The 16,366-nt window shown below is 40.2% G+C and overlaps 1 protein-coding gene across 1 annotated transcript; it reads right to left on the bottom strand.

Annotated features, from left to right (window-relative positions):
• Positions 1 to 1,570: 1,570 nt before the first annotated feature.
• pfkla (phosphofructokinase, liver a) lies at positions 1,571 to 14,154 on the bottom strand. The gene is made up of 22 exons (XM_063499189.1): positions 13,940 to 14,154; positions 13,277 to 13,350; positions 11,815 to 11,892; positions 10,037 to 10,226; positions 9,720 to 9,885; positions 9,133 to 9,177; positions 8,920 to 9,028; positions 8,361 to 8,459; positions 8,089 to 8,181; positions 7,523 to 7,648; positions 7,359 to 7,423; positions 7,219 to 7,282; positions 6,968 to 7,114; positions 6,775 to 6,845; positions 6,578 to 6,665; positions 6,336 to 6,488; positions 5,262 to 5,426; positions 5,110 to 5,171; positions 4,443 to 4,554; positions 3,006 to 3,105; positions 2,807 to 2,912; positions 1,571 to 2,720 (listed from the first exon to the last, which is right to left on the bottom strand). The coding sequence occupies exons 1-22, from the start codon at positions 14,022 to 14,024 to the stop codon at positions 2,573 to 2,575; spliced, it is 2,346 nt and encodes a 781-aa protein (XP_063355259.1). The 5' UTR covers positions 14,025 to 14,154; the 3' UTR covers positions 1,571 to 2,572.
• Positions 14,155 to 16,366: the final 2,212 nt, after the last annotated feature.

Here is a 16,366-nt window from a genome sequence, read left to right as displayed (position 1 = left end):
ATCACAGGAGGAGGTGAGGAATAAATGATCTCACAGAAATCACTGTGTAGGTTTTCAGCTCATGGTGTCTTACAGGCTTGAGTTTAGGGAAACTGGACGTCTTTTTTGGCTCATGACGATGTTTTATTTCCCATCCAAGAGGCTGTGTTAGTTCTAAAATCTTAAACTTTCTACTTAAAATGCAGTCTTGAGATAACTTTACTGGTGTTTTCAGCCGAAGTTATTATAGTTAAATCAAATCAAATCAAAATAGATCACTTTTATTGTCACAGCACAAACAACAGTGGTAACTAAAATAAACCTAAAAGCTAAAATAATTTAAACTAACATAAACAATTTTGTGAACTTGGAAAATAAAATAAAACAAGATTAAAAAGAGGAATAAATAAGGAAAAATAATGAAATATCCTTAGTTTTTGGTATCTGTTACTTTGGTAAAAATGTTACTATAGCTTTCCCGATGAGGCATTGTTGGATGTGTTTTCCTAAATATTGCTTCTGACATATGGCCTCCTTGTACAGTAATAATTAAAAAGAGTAAAACTAACACTGAGTCTAATAAAAAGTAAATTACAACCAAACTTTTTATTGTTTTCATACAGTAAAAACTACACTGAAACAAAACTCTGGAAAACAACTGAACCTAAACTTAACTAAAAACAAATAGTCAAAATGAAAAAACAATGAAAACTGATTATAAAGTACAAAACTATTATTAACTCTCGTTTCAACTGCAACTCACACCGTGACCCATGTGGGAGGGCCAGTGTTTTGCAGAGAATTCACACCATTGCTTCTGTGACCTTTAACACCCCTTATGACAGGATGGGCCAGCAACTCTCAGGACCAACTCCGGGAGGCTAAATATGTCAGATTCCTCTTGGCTTGAAACGTTCTCATGAACCAAAAAATCCCCCAAAACGTCCAGTTGCTTTCAACAAACAATTAAGACAGAAAACAGTATTTTCCTGCTTTTGGAATTACCTCCAGGTTTCTTTGCAGGACTTTTTCGGTTTCACTGGATCTTTGTTCACTGAGAAGGTAATGTTTTTTTCACTGAAAGCCTTCTCTACTTCATGTCGTCTCAGTTTTGGAACAAAAATACTAAACTGTGATTAACCGTTTCTAGAAAACCACTGAATCTAAATCTTCAAGCAGTAAGTATCAAACCACAATGTGTTTGTGTGGTGTGTCGTTTTGGACCACTGATGTGTGCTGTATATGATTTTACAGGCCCTCAATTCCTGTTTGACCAACCAGAGACATGCGAGGACTTCCAGTTTGCTTTTGCCGCCAAGAGCCCTCAATCAGCTAAAAAAGAAAGTAGTGGAAATGATTTTCCATTTTCATTCAATTTCTAAGAGCTGTAAAAGTTTTTTCAAGTTCTTCCATCTTCATTTTCACACTAATCTTCTTATGTTGTGACATTAGTGGGAGCTGAAATAGCAAAAACATTCTTTGCTCTGTTGAGCGGTCATTATTAATTTGCAGGTTTAACCTAAAGTGAAAATTCAAACAACAATTAACTGATTTCTAATAGAGTTCAATAGAATTTTATTTAAGACAGATATAGAGACTAAAGAGCAATAATACACACGTAAGTTCATATTCCTTTACAGATTTCATTGTTCACGTGAAACAGTTTGTGAAGTTTAGTTTGTTTACAGGTGTGTGTTCATATTTTGTTGTTTGCTGTTCAGTTTAAAAGGCAGAAGCAGTTTTCAGTCGAACAGTATTAAAACAAACAAACAAAGACACTTAACTGGCCCTTTCAGTCACATTCAGACATTTCATGTGTTAAATAAGAGTATATAAGAGTATCTCAATAAACATTTAGTAGCTCTTATTTATAGCTAATAAAATATTAATAAAACTCTGTAATAAAACTGTTAAAAAGATTCCCTTATCATATGATTTCTGGCTCATTCACTCATGATTTTGGAGAGAAAGCATTCATAACACCTTGCATACAGTCTTGTTTCATGGCACAGTCAGTAGTTAGTCTATAAAATGTTTTGTTCAGTGGCACTCATGACTGTCTGTTGAGCGGTGGTTTAAATATACAATGCCTCCCTTGGATCTTGGCACGATAAGAAAACCTTTGTGCTGAATTCCTCGTCAAATAAATACTGGTACACAGGTGAGATCAGTGCTGGCATTTAGAAAGTATATTCATGGTCATTCAAGTTTAAGAGATGGGCATGGAGTAAAGGTCCCACCACCTATTGTGCCCATACAGTATGCCCCTTAAGCACACACAAAAAAGTCTGGGCACAAATTGGATCATGACCAGAACTTCTCTGAGCAAATAAAAGCAACTTTAGTGCAAGAAGGAGCACACAAAACCAGTGAATCCATCAGGTTATCCGGTATATCAGAGGGCAGAGCAAGGGAGTTCTGCATTTTGATGGAAAGCATTGAAATATCTTTACGTGAAAACAAGAAGTCAGACAGTCAAATTGAAAGCCCACGCTTGTGAAGAAAGGTTAAATATGATATGTGATGATGAGAATTAAAAAATGAAGGGATAAAAGCTAAAAGGTGCAAAGCATGCTGCCATTTTACAGAGAGCTTAGAATCCACTGTCAATGCTGATGGAGCGTCGAGTCACATGTTCAATCTCTCCTGGGACATATTCATTGAAGCTGGTTTGGTACTTGGCCAACATCTTTAGCATGGGCCGCAGTTTTAACCACCACTCTACCTTGGGCATCCGGTGCCTTGGAGATTAAAAGGATAATAATTAATAAACAAGACAATTTGTTTTCCAAAAGCAGCCCATTTTAGATTTTTTTGTATTACTTACTCAAAATCGGTTATTTCCTTCAGTTCAGTGACAGGGGTGAATGAGACAACCTTCCTGTTGAGGCCGATGACACATGCTGTTTCTGGTGAGTTGGCAAACACTCGGCCTGGTGGAAAAAAATTCAGTCAATACACCTGATGTTTGATTCAGGATTGCTTCATGTTCTATCAATGCCATCCACAACCTGCAGTAAACCTACCTTGTCTGTAGTTTTCAGTCAGTTTCTCTGAAAGCCACTCGATAGCTTTTACGCCCAGCTTCGTGCCAAAATTTCTATCAAAGGGAGAAGGTGCCCCGCCCTACAGCCCAAACCGAGAACAGAATTATCACATCAAAATGCCAATTGCAGTTGAGGTCAGACATTTACATATACTCATCAGGGGCGTGAATGTCATGTTGATTTGGGGCTTTTAATGATCTCTTTCAACTGTTTTTCCAGGAATGATGAATTATTTTTTGATTTTCTCTCCACACAAGGTCAAAAGTATACACGCAGGTTCAAATATATATGTACAAAAGGTTCTAAAATGGCTTTTAGCTTGGCGAGGTCAAGGACTATTAGCTTCTCCTCAATGATCATGATTGACTACAGTGGTAGTTTCTCTGCTAGAATAAAAAGGTTTTTGTTTGACAGCACTCATTGGATTGACTCAGTACAATGGGAAGGTCCAAGGAACTTAGTGACGATCTAAGAAGTATTGTGACTTGGAGCCATTTCTGACCAACCACAGATTCCAAGATCGTCAGTTCAAGCTATGTGGATGTTTCACCGCTTTCCCAAGGTCTGGAAGAAGATCCAAACTGTCACTCTCAGATGAGAGGAAACTGGTTAGAATTTTCAGGAACCACCAAGGCTCAAGCCTGCCATGAACTGGAAACTGCTGGAACACCAGCATCATTGTCCACAGTGAATCAAATTTTACAACACTATGAACTATAAGGGTACAGGCCAAGAAAGAAACCCTTTCTCCAAAATTGACACCTTCAAACTTGACATGGACAAGTCAAAAGCTTTCTGGATAAAAGACTTATGGTCAGATGAGACAAAGATTGACCTTTTTGGCCACAATGAAAAGAGGTAAATTTGGAGGAATAAAAGTCAGACTTTTGAACCTAAGAACACAGTACCAGCATCATGCTTTGGGTCTTTTTTGCTGCCAGTAGTACTGGTACATTGCAAAAAGTGAACGGAATAATAAAGGAGGACTACCTCCAAATTCTTTAACTTCATCTCAGTTCAACAGCTAAATAGTTGAAATTTGGAGACAAACATGAGGATAGCATAAACCAGAAATAAAATGATAATATTCAAGGATGTTTTCATCAGCTTTTTTAACTGCAGTTGGGTGTTAATTTAAAGCGTAAAGCGTAGTAAAGTGGATTTAGCAAGACATCGAAACTCATTCAACCTGAAGACATTCCCGAGAGCACTGTCCAGCATGTTGATAAAAAAAAAAAATCCAAAATTAATTCAAACACATACACTTAATTGTTGTTTTTTTTAAGTCGTTAAAGATGCTGTACAATCAATAAAAACAGAACAGCTCAAAGAAATCAAAAGCACAAAACAATCATTCCCATGACGAGTCTATGTAGGCTTTTGACTACAACTCAAAGTTGGAAAACTGATCCATACCTGCTGGAGGTGTCCTAACACGTTGACTCTGCAGTCAAAGATGCCCTGCCCTTCTGATGAATACAGCTTATGGATGAAATCTGTAGTGTAGTTTTCATGGCATTTTTCATTCCTGTCATGACAGAGAACATGATTAACAAAGGAGTGCCACAGTGTTATTGGATGCAGGCTCAGATAGACAATTATGAAAACTGATGTGGCACTTATACAATAATTATCCATAATTTTCTGCTGCTTATCCGGTATCTGGTCGCATGGGCGGGAAACTCATTTCCACCATTTGAATCCATCCATAAATACATCAATTCTTCAATTTGTGTGCTTCACATGGAACACAGAGTGAAATAATGAAGTCAAAATACATAATACATCTTCTATTCTATGAGTAAATAGCTGCAAACTAAAACTAAAGCTGTACTGTTCTACCTGAAGACAGTCCTGTGAGTGCTGCCTAACATGTCGATTTTAAATCTCCCATTGTTGTTCATTTGGGCTCAGATTGGGTGACTATCAAATTGCTGCATGAGTTCCTCAATTTTTAGACTTATCAAACTATTCAGTGACCTCCTTGTGCCCTCATTGTAGGAAAAAGGATACATGCAATACAGCTTTTTCCTTTAATTTGTCACTTGTTTAAATTTTGTTGACTGTATAAAATGTTACGTACCTCAGGATTAGACCTCGTTGGACATCTTTCTTCATCTTTTCAGATAAGTGCTCCACATTTGTCTGCAAACAGTTCACATTATTAGAGGAAACAGTGCTGTGAACATCACAAAAATGACTTTAGGCAATATCTTTTTCTTCTTTTTCTTTTACCTTAAGGTCATGGATGTTAAAGGGGTCTTCAAAGATGTAGGCTGCATCAGCACCCACTGCTATGCCAGTAGCGGATGCCAGATATCCACAGTACCCACCCATGGTCTCCACCACAAACACACGTCTCTTGGTCCCACTGGCAGACTGTTTGATCTTGTCACAACTCTGCAGAAGAATTTGAAATTGGGTCATAAAAAGGAGGTTTATAGCAAAGTTCTGCAAGTGGTTATTAAAGTGTAGAAATGTTTAAGTTCTGACCCTGCCATCCAAATGTCACAGCAAAATCTGTGACTCATTAGTCCAAAAAATTTCCAGTCTTGGCCAATTTTGGTGAACCTGCCTGAACTGTAGCCTGAGGTTTCCAGTTCTTAGCTATTTTGGTACAAGGTTGCTTCATGGTTTGACGTGTTGTGCGTTCAGAGATGCTCTTCAACATACCTTGGTTGTAATATGATATTTTAAGATATTTTCCGTTTGGCACCATTCTCTTGAAACTCTAGAGACGGTTTTGTTGGGAAATCCAATTACATCAGCTGCTTCTGAAATACTCATATCAGCCTGTCTGGCACCATTAACCATGCTTTTTTTCCCCATTCTGATGTCTACATGCCTGTTGAATTGCCACAGCCACCCTGGGGCGCACTGACAGCGAGGCTGCCGGACACTGGCGCCACCGGGCCCTCTGACCACCACCAGTAGGCAACGGGTGAAGTGTCTTGCCCAAGGACACAACGACCGAGACTGTCCAAGCCGGGGCTCGAACCGGCAACCTTCCGATTACAAGGCGAACTCCCAACTCTTGAGCCACGATCGCCCAGCAATGTAACCTGTGAGGGTCCACTATTAATATAGGTTTAGAGTGATAAACTGTACCGCACTGTTTCATTTTCCGTGTCTTCAAAGTTGGAAGATAACATCTCAAACACTAAATGTTTCTATTTGGTTTATACACAAAATTATAATAAAAATGAACAAACATTAAAGGTCAAAGCAGTTGTGATTTCAAACTTAACACTGCAAAGAACAACATTTGTACAGAATGGCATACAAAAATACATTTCTGCTGAGCCCTACCTCCATTGCACAATTGACAGCAGTGTCTGTACCCACACTGAAGAAAGTTCCCGGGACGTTGTTGCTAATGGTAGCAGGGATAATGACCATGGGGATGCAGAGCTCATCGTAGTGAGTCCGGGCCTCATAGAGCTCAAGCACACCTTGGTACCCCTTTGAAAGTCAAAGAGATACAGGTCAATATTAACACGGTAACTTATGGCTCGAATAATTTAGATTTGACACTTTCGTGCTTCTTATACCTCAAACCCTCCAATTACAAGCAGAGCTGAGATTTGGAACTTGGTGATGGTTTCCACAATCTTCCCCAGGTGAGAGTTGGGAAGAGTCCTGAGGAAGGAAATGAAACAAAACTTGTCATCAGCATATGGCAAAATCTAAGCCACTGCTACGTTAGGTTAAGATCAGGTAAAGTGATTCATATCAGTGAACCACTCACCGTTTCGTCCCCAGCAGTGAGCTTCCTTGGCCCGTCCATCCAGCCACACTGTGCCATTCCATCTCAAACACCTGCAGACAGACAGGTTGGAGAACAGTTTCCTTTCAGTCTCACACAGGTTACTGTGGAACTGCTAAAATCTCCTTCAGTGTTAAAAAAACAAACAAAACAAAACAAAAAATCACAGCCTCACCGCTCCATCGGCAAGTCCCAGAAAGCCATCATTGACCCCGTAGACTTTGTGTCCACGAGAGAGCCCTGATCTCACCGCCGACCTCACTGCAGCATTCATTCCTGCCGCCGGAGCTCCCACGTTCAGAATAGCAAAAGAGAAGTTGCTCTGAGGAAGCATAAGTCAGACACAAAAGAGAACACCAAGATTAAATTCTGTGATCATTTCACATAATTTATGGCTTAAACTGTCTACAAGTCCTCCAGACCTACTTTAGACTGAGGAGGCTTGTGGAAAGCGAGACTCTTGTAGATGTTCCAGTTGCTCTCAAAACTCCTAAAAGTACATCGTTAGTTTAGTTTTTTTTAATTTGTAATAAAAACAATAAGGTGACATAAATCTAAACTCTCACCCTCCACGCAGTTTAATGGCTTCATCAAACCTCTTCTCATTCATGGCAGTCTGCACCAACTTAGTCTGCAAAGGGTGGTGCAGTAAAACCAGAGCTCAGCATCTCACTTCTGACCTGTTCTGTTCATTACACATAAATTACACGAGGACAGGAGAGAGACTCACCATCTCCACACACTCCACCAGAGGGAGGCGGACCGCTTGGTTGCCCGACAGGCCGATGACACAGGCGGGGGTTTCAGGAGTAGCCTCCATCAGGGCGACGACCGCTTCCACACCCAATATGCTGCTCTGGAAACACATGTGTTTTGATATATGTGCAATTTAGACAGCACTGACATTGAATACTGGGAATTAACCTTATACTAATTAGAATTTTTTTAATCTATTCAGGCAGCCTATTTTAGTATGCATCAATAGATTATTTTATTATGGGTATCAGGTCATCTTGTTGTGTATTATGCCACACACAGAAACATCCTGTGCTAGTTTTCTTCGTGTAATCAGTTTGTGTTAGGTCTGATTGTGGCCACTTGTTAGCAGTGCAGGTTCATTGTGTTAAATTGTGTTTAATTATCATTTTAATGGTTTAATGGTCAGTCAAAAGGAACAATCAGGAATATTGACAGAATAGCTTTGAGACGCAGTTATTTTTGTTAATGTCCCTGAATTTATTACTTCAACAATATTTACAAGTTTGATATGGATATGAAATCTTTTGTTCAGCTTACCAGCATTCTGTCAAACGCTGAGGGAATTCCTCCCCGCTGAACGTGGCCGAGTACTGTCACTCTGGTATCATAACCCAGTCTCTTCTGCACCAGCTTAAAAACAAACACATGGAAGAATTTCAGCGTTTTATGCATTTCAAAAAGTTCTCAGCAACAGCTGTCGCCAAGAAAAACTACAGCCTACTTTTGCAGGAGTGAAATAAACAATCTATAAATCAGTATCTGATATATTCAGATTGTAGTGCTGCATTAATGTGCGTTGTCTGACTTACATCTTTTATATAATTTGAGGAGATGGGCTTGCCATTTCTGTCAATGGCTCCTTCTGCGACGATTATGATGTTCATTCTAGACCCCTCGCTTGTGCGGCTCTAGAAGGAAACGGGTAAAACATGTTATTGTGTCATCAAGCACAAACCTGTGTCCGAGTTCTTTAAAGTCAGAACAACTACAGTCAAAGGAGGACTGTTATTTCCATCTGGAGTAATTTATCTGTAGAAACAGCTCTGTTTGGGAACTTTTAAAAAATGAATACCATAAATTTAGGGAGAGCTTCCTGTACTACTCTATGTACACAAAAAAAGCTGGAGGTGGCAACAGGAGAGGCAAGATCCTCACAGGACAGAGCCCACTTGGTTTGCACAGTGCCTTGCAGATGCACAGATGCTTGTATGACATTAGCAAACTGTCCTGCTTTCATGGCATGCTTAAACTGACACTATGCCCAATTCGTTTACTTTGAAACAGGCCAAACCTGTCATGTGAATACACACAGTGAATGTAAATCAGTATATGCATGGGGCTAACATACAGTCTGGACTTGTGTCTTACCCCCTCTAGACGGGCACACATATTGTCCTCCCAGCCCTCCTGAGGTGGAGCCTCTGGAATAAAAACCCAGTCTGCCCCTGATGCCAGAGCTGACACTAAAGCCAAATACCTAAAGTTGTAACAAAGAATAAAAGGACAGTTAATGCATAACAAGAGCTGCATGCAGCTGCAGTGCATATGGGATAGCAAAATGGGTTAAAGTGCAACTCTCACCCGCAGTGCCGTCCCATCACTTCCAAAACAAATGCACGTTGGTGGCTGTAGGAAGTACAAAACAGTTACAGTGAGGCTCTTTTCCACAAAGCATGTCAGCAAACACACAAAGAACATGCTGGTGTCTGAGAAGGCAAGTCTGGGCAAGACGGATGTCATGCCAAAAGCCTTGAATGGTGCAAAGGACCGCATTCCATTAAGAGTTAGTCATTCACTGTGCAGGTATATTCAGATAACTCTGATAGGGCTGAGATTAAGTAATGCTTAATCATTAGCATTACTCCATATCTGTTCAAGTAACTGAATACAACTACTAAAAAAAACCCAACACACACGTGAAAAGCTGGAACCACAAAATGTTTGGCATTACTTAATCGCTGACTAATCTTTTCTTGATCTACATGCAGTATGTTTACTACCATAAATCTGCTCCTTTGAAGTGGCACTGCAGCACATGTGGTGTGCTCGACACATCTTCCTTCCTGTAACTCATTTACTAATTACTCATTTATCCAGTGACCTTGTGCATGCTGCTTTTATGAAACACCAGGCGCTTCAGTGCTGTTCCGAATTACCCAGCGGCTCACCTCTGTGCAGTGGTCATTATGGCGTCAATTATCTCCATGATGCGGTGCAGCGCAGAGTCGGCACCGATGGTCATGTCGGTGCCGCAGAAGTCGTTGTCTATGGAGCCGACGAGGCCCACGATGTTCAAGTTATAATGCTGCTTAGCCATAGTGTCTGTGATCCTTCCTGAAGTAACACACACACAAGTGTTGAAATTAAATAAACTCCAAACACGTTTCTGAGACTTCAACAATTACCCACCCCCTTAAAAAAATGACTCCACTTCTTGTTTCTAATATGCACTCTGAGTAGTTTGATTTTCTTGAGCGACACTCACCTTTCTTTACGAGTTCATCGAGTAGATCGCTCCACTCATTGCGGAAGATGTTGGCTCCGGTAAGGCTGCCGTCGCCGCCACACACGCACAGGTTGGTGATGCCTTTCTTAACCAGGTTGAAGGCGGCGGAAACTCTACCCTCACGCGTCATAAAGGCCTTGCAGCGGGCACTGCCTATCACGGTCCCACCCTGCAGCAGAGATGTAAAACAAGTCAAAAACCAAACTAAGGCAGACAGAATATTTTAATCAGGCATTTTTAGATCAGTGAGATCAATCAAAGCAATGGTTCCCGGTTTTGGTGGATACAAAATTCAAACAGCTAGTTGTTAAATAATTTGATTTTTTTCCAATTGTTTTGGTTTTGACCTCTCAGAATGCATAAACCTGGGGAGGAGGACACGCACAACATTAGAAGGTTGGGAACCACAGGTACACACAGATTAGATTTACCTGCAAACAGGATACTCTGGCAGATAATCTGGTGGTAAACTACAATTACTACCTCACACTGAAAGACTCTGCTAACCAGGCAAGCTGCAGTTTGCATCCATGTCTGTTGGAACTCATAACATAAATGTAGTGAGATGTTTTGAAGGAATTTAATAAAAGTTATTCAGCATATTTACGTTTGGCCAATAAAGCTCATTCTGACGTCATATAAAAATTGCATCAGAGAGCAAACAACGCTTCAGATCTGGATGTGACAACTTCTAAAACATGGATGCTTCATTAGCACTTTCAACCCAGCAGCATAGGAGATCTACTATACTGGGCTCAAACACATTTTATCTACAGCCACTACAGTTTCAAGGTGGGCACCCAAACAAAACACAGTTCACATATGTGAAATATGGTCACACGCTACCTCTCTTTGGCACTGGATAAAGGCTGTAAAAATAAGGGAACCTTTGGCTATTTGGATAAAAAATGTCAACACTTTATCCTTTTGTTTTAAGATATTTGTATTAAATTTGTCATAATAAATGTCTGAATTATGGCAACAAATGTCCCGGTGACCTTTGATCACCAAATTCCAATCCGTTCATGATCCTTGAATCCAAATTATTGTTTGTGCCAATCTTGAAAAAAATTAATCAGGTGTTCACAAAGCTGGAAAAGATGGCTTTCAGCGGCATACAGGCATCAAATCAATAGAAATCCTTGGGAACAATAGACAGCACATGCTTTGCAACACCTTTGATGAATAAATTTAATAAAACTTTAAAAAAACAAAACAAAAAAAACAACAACAACAGTGGAGCCGCTTTAAAATTCACTCTGAATAGTGCAGCCTGCGTCTGATTAGGCTAAAAGCGCATGCAGCAAAGCTCCTTACCAGGTTACAACCAGTAATAGGAAGAGAAGAGACGAGAAGACATGGATGAAATAATAACAATAAAACTATAAAAAAAAGAGAGAAATAGAGAAAGATTTAAGCTCAGAAAAACAACAACAAAAATTCAAATTCTTTTCAGACATAAGCCACATGAATTTTTAAGGAGATCCTTAAGGGTCTTAGAGAGAGCAAAAATAGGAAACTGACAATTAATTCCTAAATTAGGTCCTCCATAAATTTAACGAGTAAAATCCATGATGGCTGAATTTAATTAGCTGCTTAAGTGTCCATGTCCTGTATGGTGGCTCAGTGTCACACTGCCCATGCTTGATATGGAAATGTCTACTCCTGAAGTGTTTTGTAGCAAAATAACTTTTACTCTGTGCTGAATATCGTCTCTTATAACAGCTACCTTTAACCATAGTAATATTTTAACCTACCAGCTGAATAATGTTGGTCACACTGTGCCAGTGGGCCAGTTTGATGTTGTCTCCCCCATCCACCAAGCCCTGGTAACCCTGAGGAAAAGAAATTATTATAGAGGACAGTCAAGCAATGAAAAAAGAACAATCTCAGAGTGTTCATAAGCTGCATTTATATGTAAAAGATGGCCAGAGTCAAAATAACACAGCATACTACAGGTACTTTCAACTCCTCTCTTATCTACAGGGGTTTGCCACACAGATTTTACTTCAGATGCCCTTCATTAAGTTTACTCATTCTCCTCCTGCTCCATATCTTTAGACAGTGTCCAACATTTTGACTGATTTTGCAAGACACTCAGTTTTCAAAAGTCTGGCTTTTTACCCACTGCATATAAATGATTAAAATCAAATAAAGGTTAGCCTGTCTAGCCCGTCAGTAAAAGTTACAAGTTACCAAAAAGTCACTAGCATTGCAGAGTTTGGTGAATACGATAGAAAAACACCACAAAGAAAATAAAAAGCCAATATATACTCAAAATTGTCTCTTTTTTGCAAGTTATTTTTTTGCACTGTATTTTATGTGACATAAATCACTAAAAATTGCTCAAATAGTCTGATATGGCTCATAAAAGCTATTCCAATCTACGAATGAAGACTGTTACCAGACAGAACAGCAGCTGAAATAACAGTAAAATAAGAATATAGGAGTATGTAAAAACTATCACATGACACCATACGAACAAACTTTAACTTGCTTTTATTCCTTTTGTATTTATTTACCAAGAGAGTTTGAAAAGTTGCATTCAAATACATGTCCACTTTGTTCAATCTGGTCACCCAGTTTTCACTACTTTTGCAGTTGGTACTAGATTGGATAAGCCGGGGCTGATGGTCTTTTTTTCTGGGGCGACTGCCTGTTGAGTTGCCAGGCAACAGGGAAACTGCCCTACTCAGTTCTTTATTGTTCAATAAATTAGTATTCTACATTTGTCTACCAAAAAAACAACTAAAAACAAAATGTACTTGCAATAAGAAGCAATAAGGTAACCGTAGCTTGCCTCCACCAGTGTGTGAATGTGAGAGTGAATGAATAGTGGAATTGTAAAGCGCTTTGGGTGCCTTGAAAAGCGCTATATAAATGCAATCCATTATTATTATTATTATTATTATTATAATAAACTGATAATTTACTTAACTACAGAGGGTTTTTCTACCTGAGAAACCGCATACATTAGCCACGCCCTAAATAATAATGCTGAATCAAGGTAAAACAAATACAGCATTCATGTTTTGAAAGTGGCAGTAAAGTGATGGGTAAAACTTCTTTATGAGTTATTTTATAGGAGTTGTCGTCTGACGAGTCGCCCCCTGCTGGCCATTACAAAGAACGTTTCATCTGTCCCACTTGGGGACTACACCTCTATCTTTATTGTCCCATTTTTTAATGCAAAGAGGGTTACATATAAAGCTTGTTTACCTCATGAATGAGATAGACTTTGGCCCCCACATAAATGCCCATCCTGGTCACAGCTCGGACGGCAGCATTCATCCCTAAATCAAGGACAAAAAGTGTTAGATCTTCCTCTTCTTGGGTCTTTGTACACAGGCTGTTGCATCACAGCCCTGCATGGGGCAATCAAACGGTAAGGTGGGTATGACTTCATTATCTGTTATCTTCTCTGACCGCAGCAATAGACAATGGGAGGCTTTGATTAGTCAGAAACAGATACACTGTGTGAGTTCAAAGGGGAGACAGAAGGGTCTGGCCTTTAAGCAGCACTAACACTGAAGTGTTTTACACCCCTGAAAATGCTTATAAACGGTACTGTGAAGGCAAAAAGCATGGGCATATAACCACATCTTAAAGTACTGCTATTATTCCACAATAGTGCATTATATTGGATTGGCTTGGAATTACTGATGTACGAATGCAAACATCAGATTATTGCTGCAGCAGGTAAAGTAAACAAGTATTACTATAAACTCGTAGTTACTGTATGACCTTTGATCCCTAATCATCCAGCTGCTATTCCGAGCTGACTACCAGCTGCTGTCACCTCAGCCCTCGACCTAGCCACGTTTTCCCACCACACAAACACGGGTTTACATCCACACATATATGTTCGAGCTGTGAGGTCACCTTGTGCATCTCCACCGCTGGTCAGCACTGCCATGGCCCGACCAGCGCACGTCATCTTCAACTTCTCCAAGTCCATCAAAGACATTTTTAATCTCTTCTCCTCGCAGCTACAAAAAAAGAGAGAATATCAAAAAATAAAACCCGTCGGCTGGGAGAGTAAAATTAGCTCTTAGTGTCTTGATCCTAGGGAATCTAGCTGCCTCTTCCTCGTTTGCAGGTTTCTCCTGAGCAGATCGTAACTTCCAGCGGTGACACCCACAGTATACAGCTGAGGGGGAATGTTTGCTCTTTTCACCCGCTCCGCCCGGAGCTGCGGTTTTCTCCACTCGCTCGTCTTCGAGAATCTCCGCCTTCTCTCTGAGCACCGAGGCTTGTAACCGAAGGAAGTGCAACCAGCACGTACACCACGGGCAGGTATTCATACCGGAAGAAGGCGCAATCAGTGGAATAATACAGCAGCAGAACAGAGCATGTAAAACCTCAAGTCTGAAGATGTTAATGCAGTAACTTTGAGAGCCTGCCTGTCAACAGGAAGGAGAAGAGCCGGTTTAAAAGCCAACACAGTAATATTTTATAGTAAAAAATAAAAGTATACAAACTTCTGGGTATAATAAAGTATACAGTGTAGCCTCCATAGGACTACAGTAATGTGCAAAGGTCTCGAGCATCCTCTCATTGGTCTGTATTCCAAGCTTTCTTGTCATTCTTAAAGTTTTTCTTCAGACATTTACTGCTTTTTCACCCCATCCCCTCCCCTTTTTTAACCTGCCACTAAACACTGACCTATGACTCATCCAACTTATCAAAGAACCATTTTTTAAATTAAAGAGCATGACAAATAACATTATTTGATCCAATTTATTTAGCTTAATTTATGGAAAATGCTAATGATAGCCAGTGTTGGGACTAACGTGTTATTAAGTAACGCGTTACAGTAACTACGTTATTATTGTGGTAACGAGCACGGTAACTAGTTATTATGCCAAAACCAGGAACGCGTTACTCGTTACTGGGATTTAGATAGGCTCGTTATTCGTTACTTCGTGTGGTGGATATCGCGGAGCTTCCACAGATTCAGTAACATTAGCAAGTGGTGGAAGCCAGCAGGTGGATGAAGGAAAAGGGAGGCAAGAGGAGAGACCCGAAGCGGCCGCCGGTCCGAGTGTCAGGTGAACTGAACTTCAGGTAAGAAGTTATGACCTGCAGTCTATCGGAGTCAGATATAAACCAAGTTTAGGTGGAGTTTATTTTCGGTATGCTGACATTTTCGTACTGCGTGCTAGCTAGCATGACGGAGTTTCTATACGGCTGGGTGGGTGCTATGTTACTGATGTTGAACTTTATTTTGTTCATACGGTTAATTATTAGAGTTGCCAACCGTCCCCTAAAAAACAGAATCGTCTGGTATTCAGAGAAAATATTACGCGTTTCGTACTGAGGTGAAAAGGAACACAGTTTGTCCCGGACTTCAGCTACAATGAAAAAGACACAAAGCTGGAGCTGCACAGCTGCCTCTTCTTCTCTCATTCTCTCCCGTTTCTACTTCAATCACGAAACTGATCAATGATCAGCTGATCGGCTTTTCTCTCTTGTTTATTTATCGCCCACTTTGCGCCAGAAAGAGGAAACCAGCGGATGTCGCGCTAAACAACAGCAGCACGTTTAAGCTTGATCAGCTATTGTTAGAATTTATTTAATATTACTTTCTAGTATCAGCTGATGTTTGCTGGAGCCACAGCTGTAAAAGCTGCTGGTCATGATATCAGTTTGGTTATCTGGTGAGAGGGAAACATGAAGATGAAACCAGGAGATGTCCTTACTGAATCATCAGAGCTGAACAGGTGATGTAGAAACAGGTTTACCTTTTAGGTGACATGAATGAGTTGAAGGGAAGTTATGAACTGTTTCTGAGAGACAAATAACACCAGGATCCTTTTCTACATAGCTGACAGCTGGTAACTGTGCAGGGGCGGGTCTAGCAAAGCTTTGCCTGGGAGCCAGGTAGGGCATTAACAGGGAAAGGGGGGGACAAGGAAATACTTTTCTTTATTATTCTCATTTAAAATGTCTCGCTTTTAAAAAAATAATTATCTGTGTCTTACAACAAACAATTGATAGATTGATACATATATACAGTGGGGCAAAAAAGTATTTAGTAAGAGTGAATCTACAATAGGCAAGCGGCTTGGTGTGAAAAAAACTGTGGGAGCAATCATCAGAAAATGGAAGACATACAAGACCACTGATAATCTCCCACGATCTGGGGCTCCACGCAAGATCTCATCCCGTGGGGTCAAAATGATCATGAGAACGGTGAGCAAAGATCCCAGAACCACACGGGGGGACCTGGTGAATGACCTGCAGAGAGCTGGGACCAAAGTAACAAAGGTCACCATCAGTAACACACTAAAACGGCAGGGAATCAGA

Source organism: Pelmatolapia mariae, linkage group LG16_19, assembly GCF_036321145.2.
Source record: "Pelmatolapia mariae isolate MD_Pm_ZW linkage group LG16_19, Pm_UMD_F_2, whole genome shotgun sequence".
NCBI lineage: Eukaryota > Metazoa > Chordata > Actinopteri > Cichliformes > Cichlidae > Pelmatolapia > Pelmatolapia mariae.
This window is presented reverse-complemented; position numbering and strand designations above follow the sequence as displayed.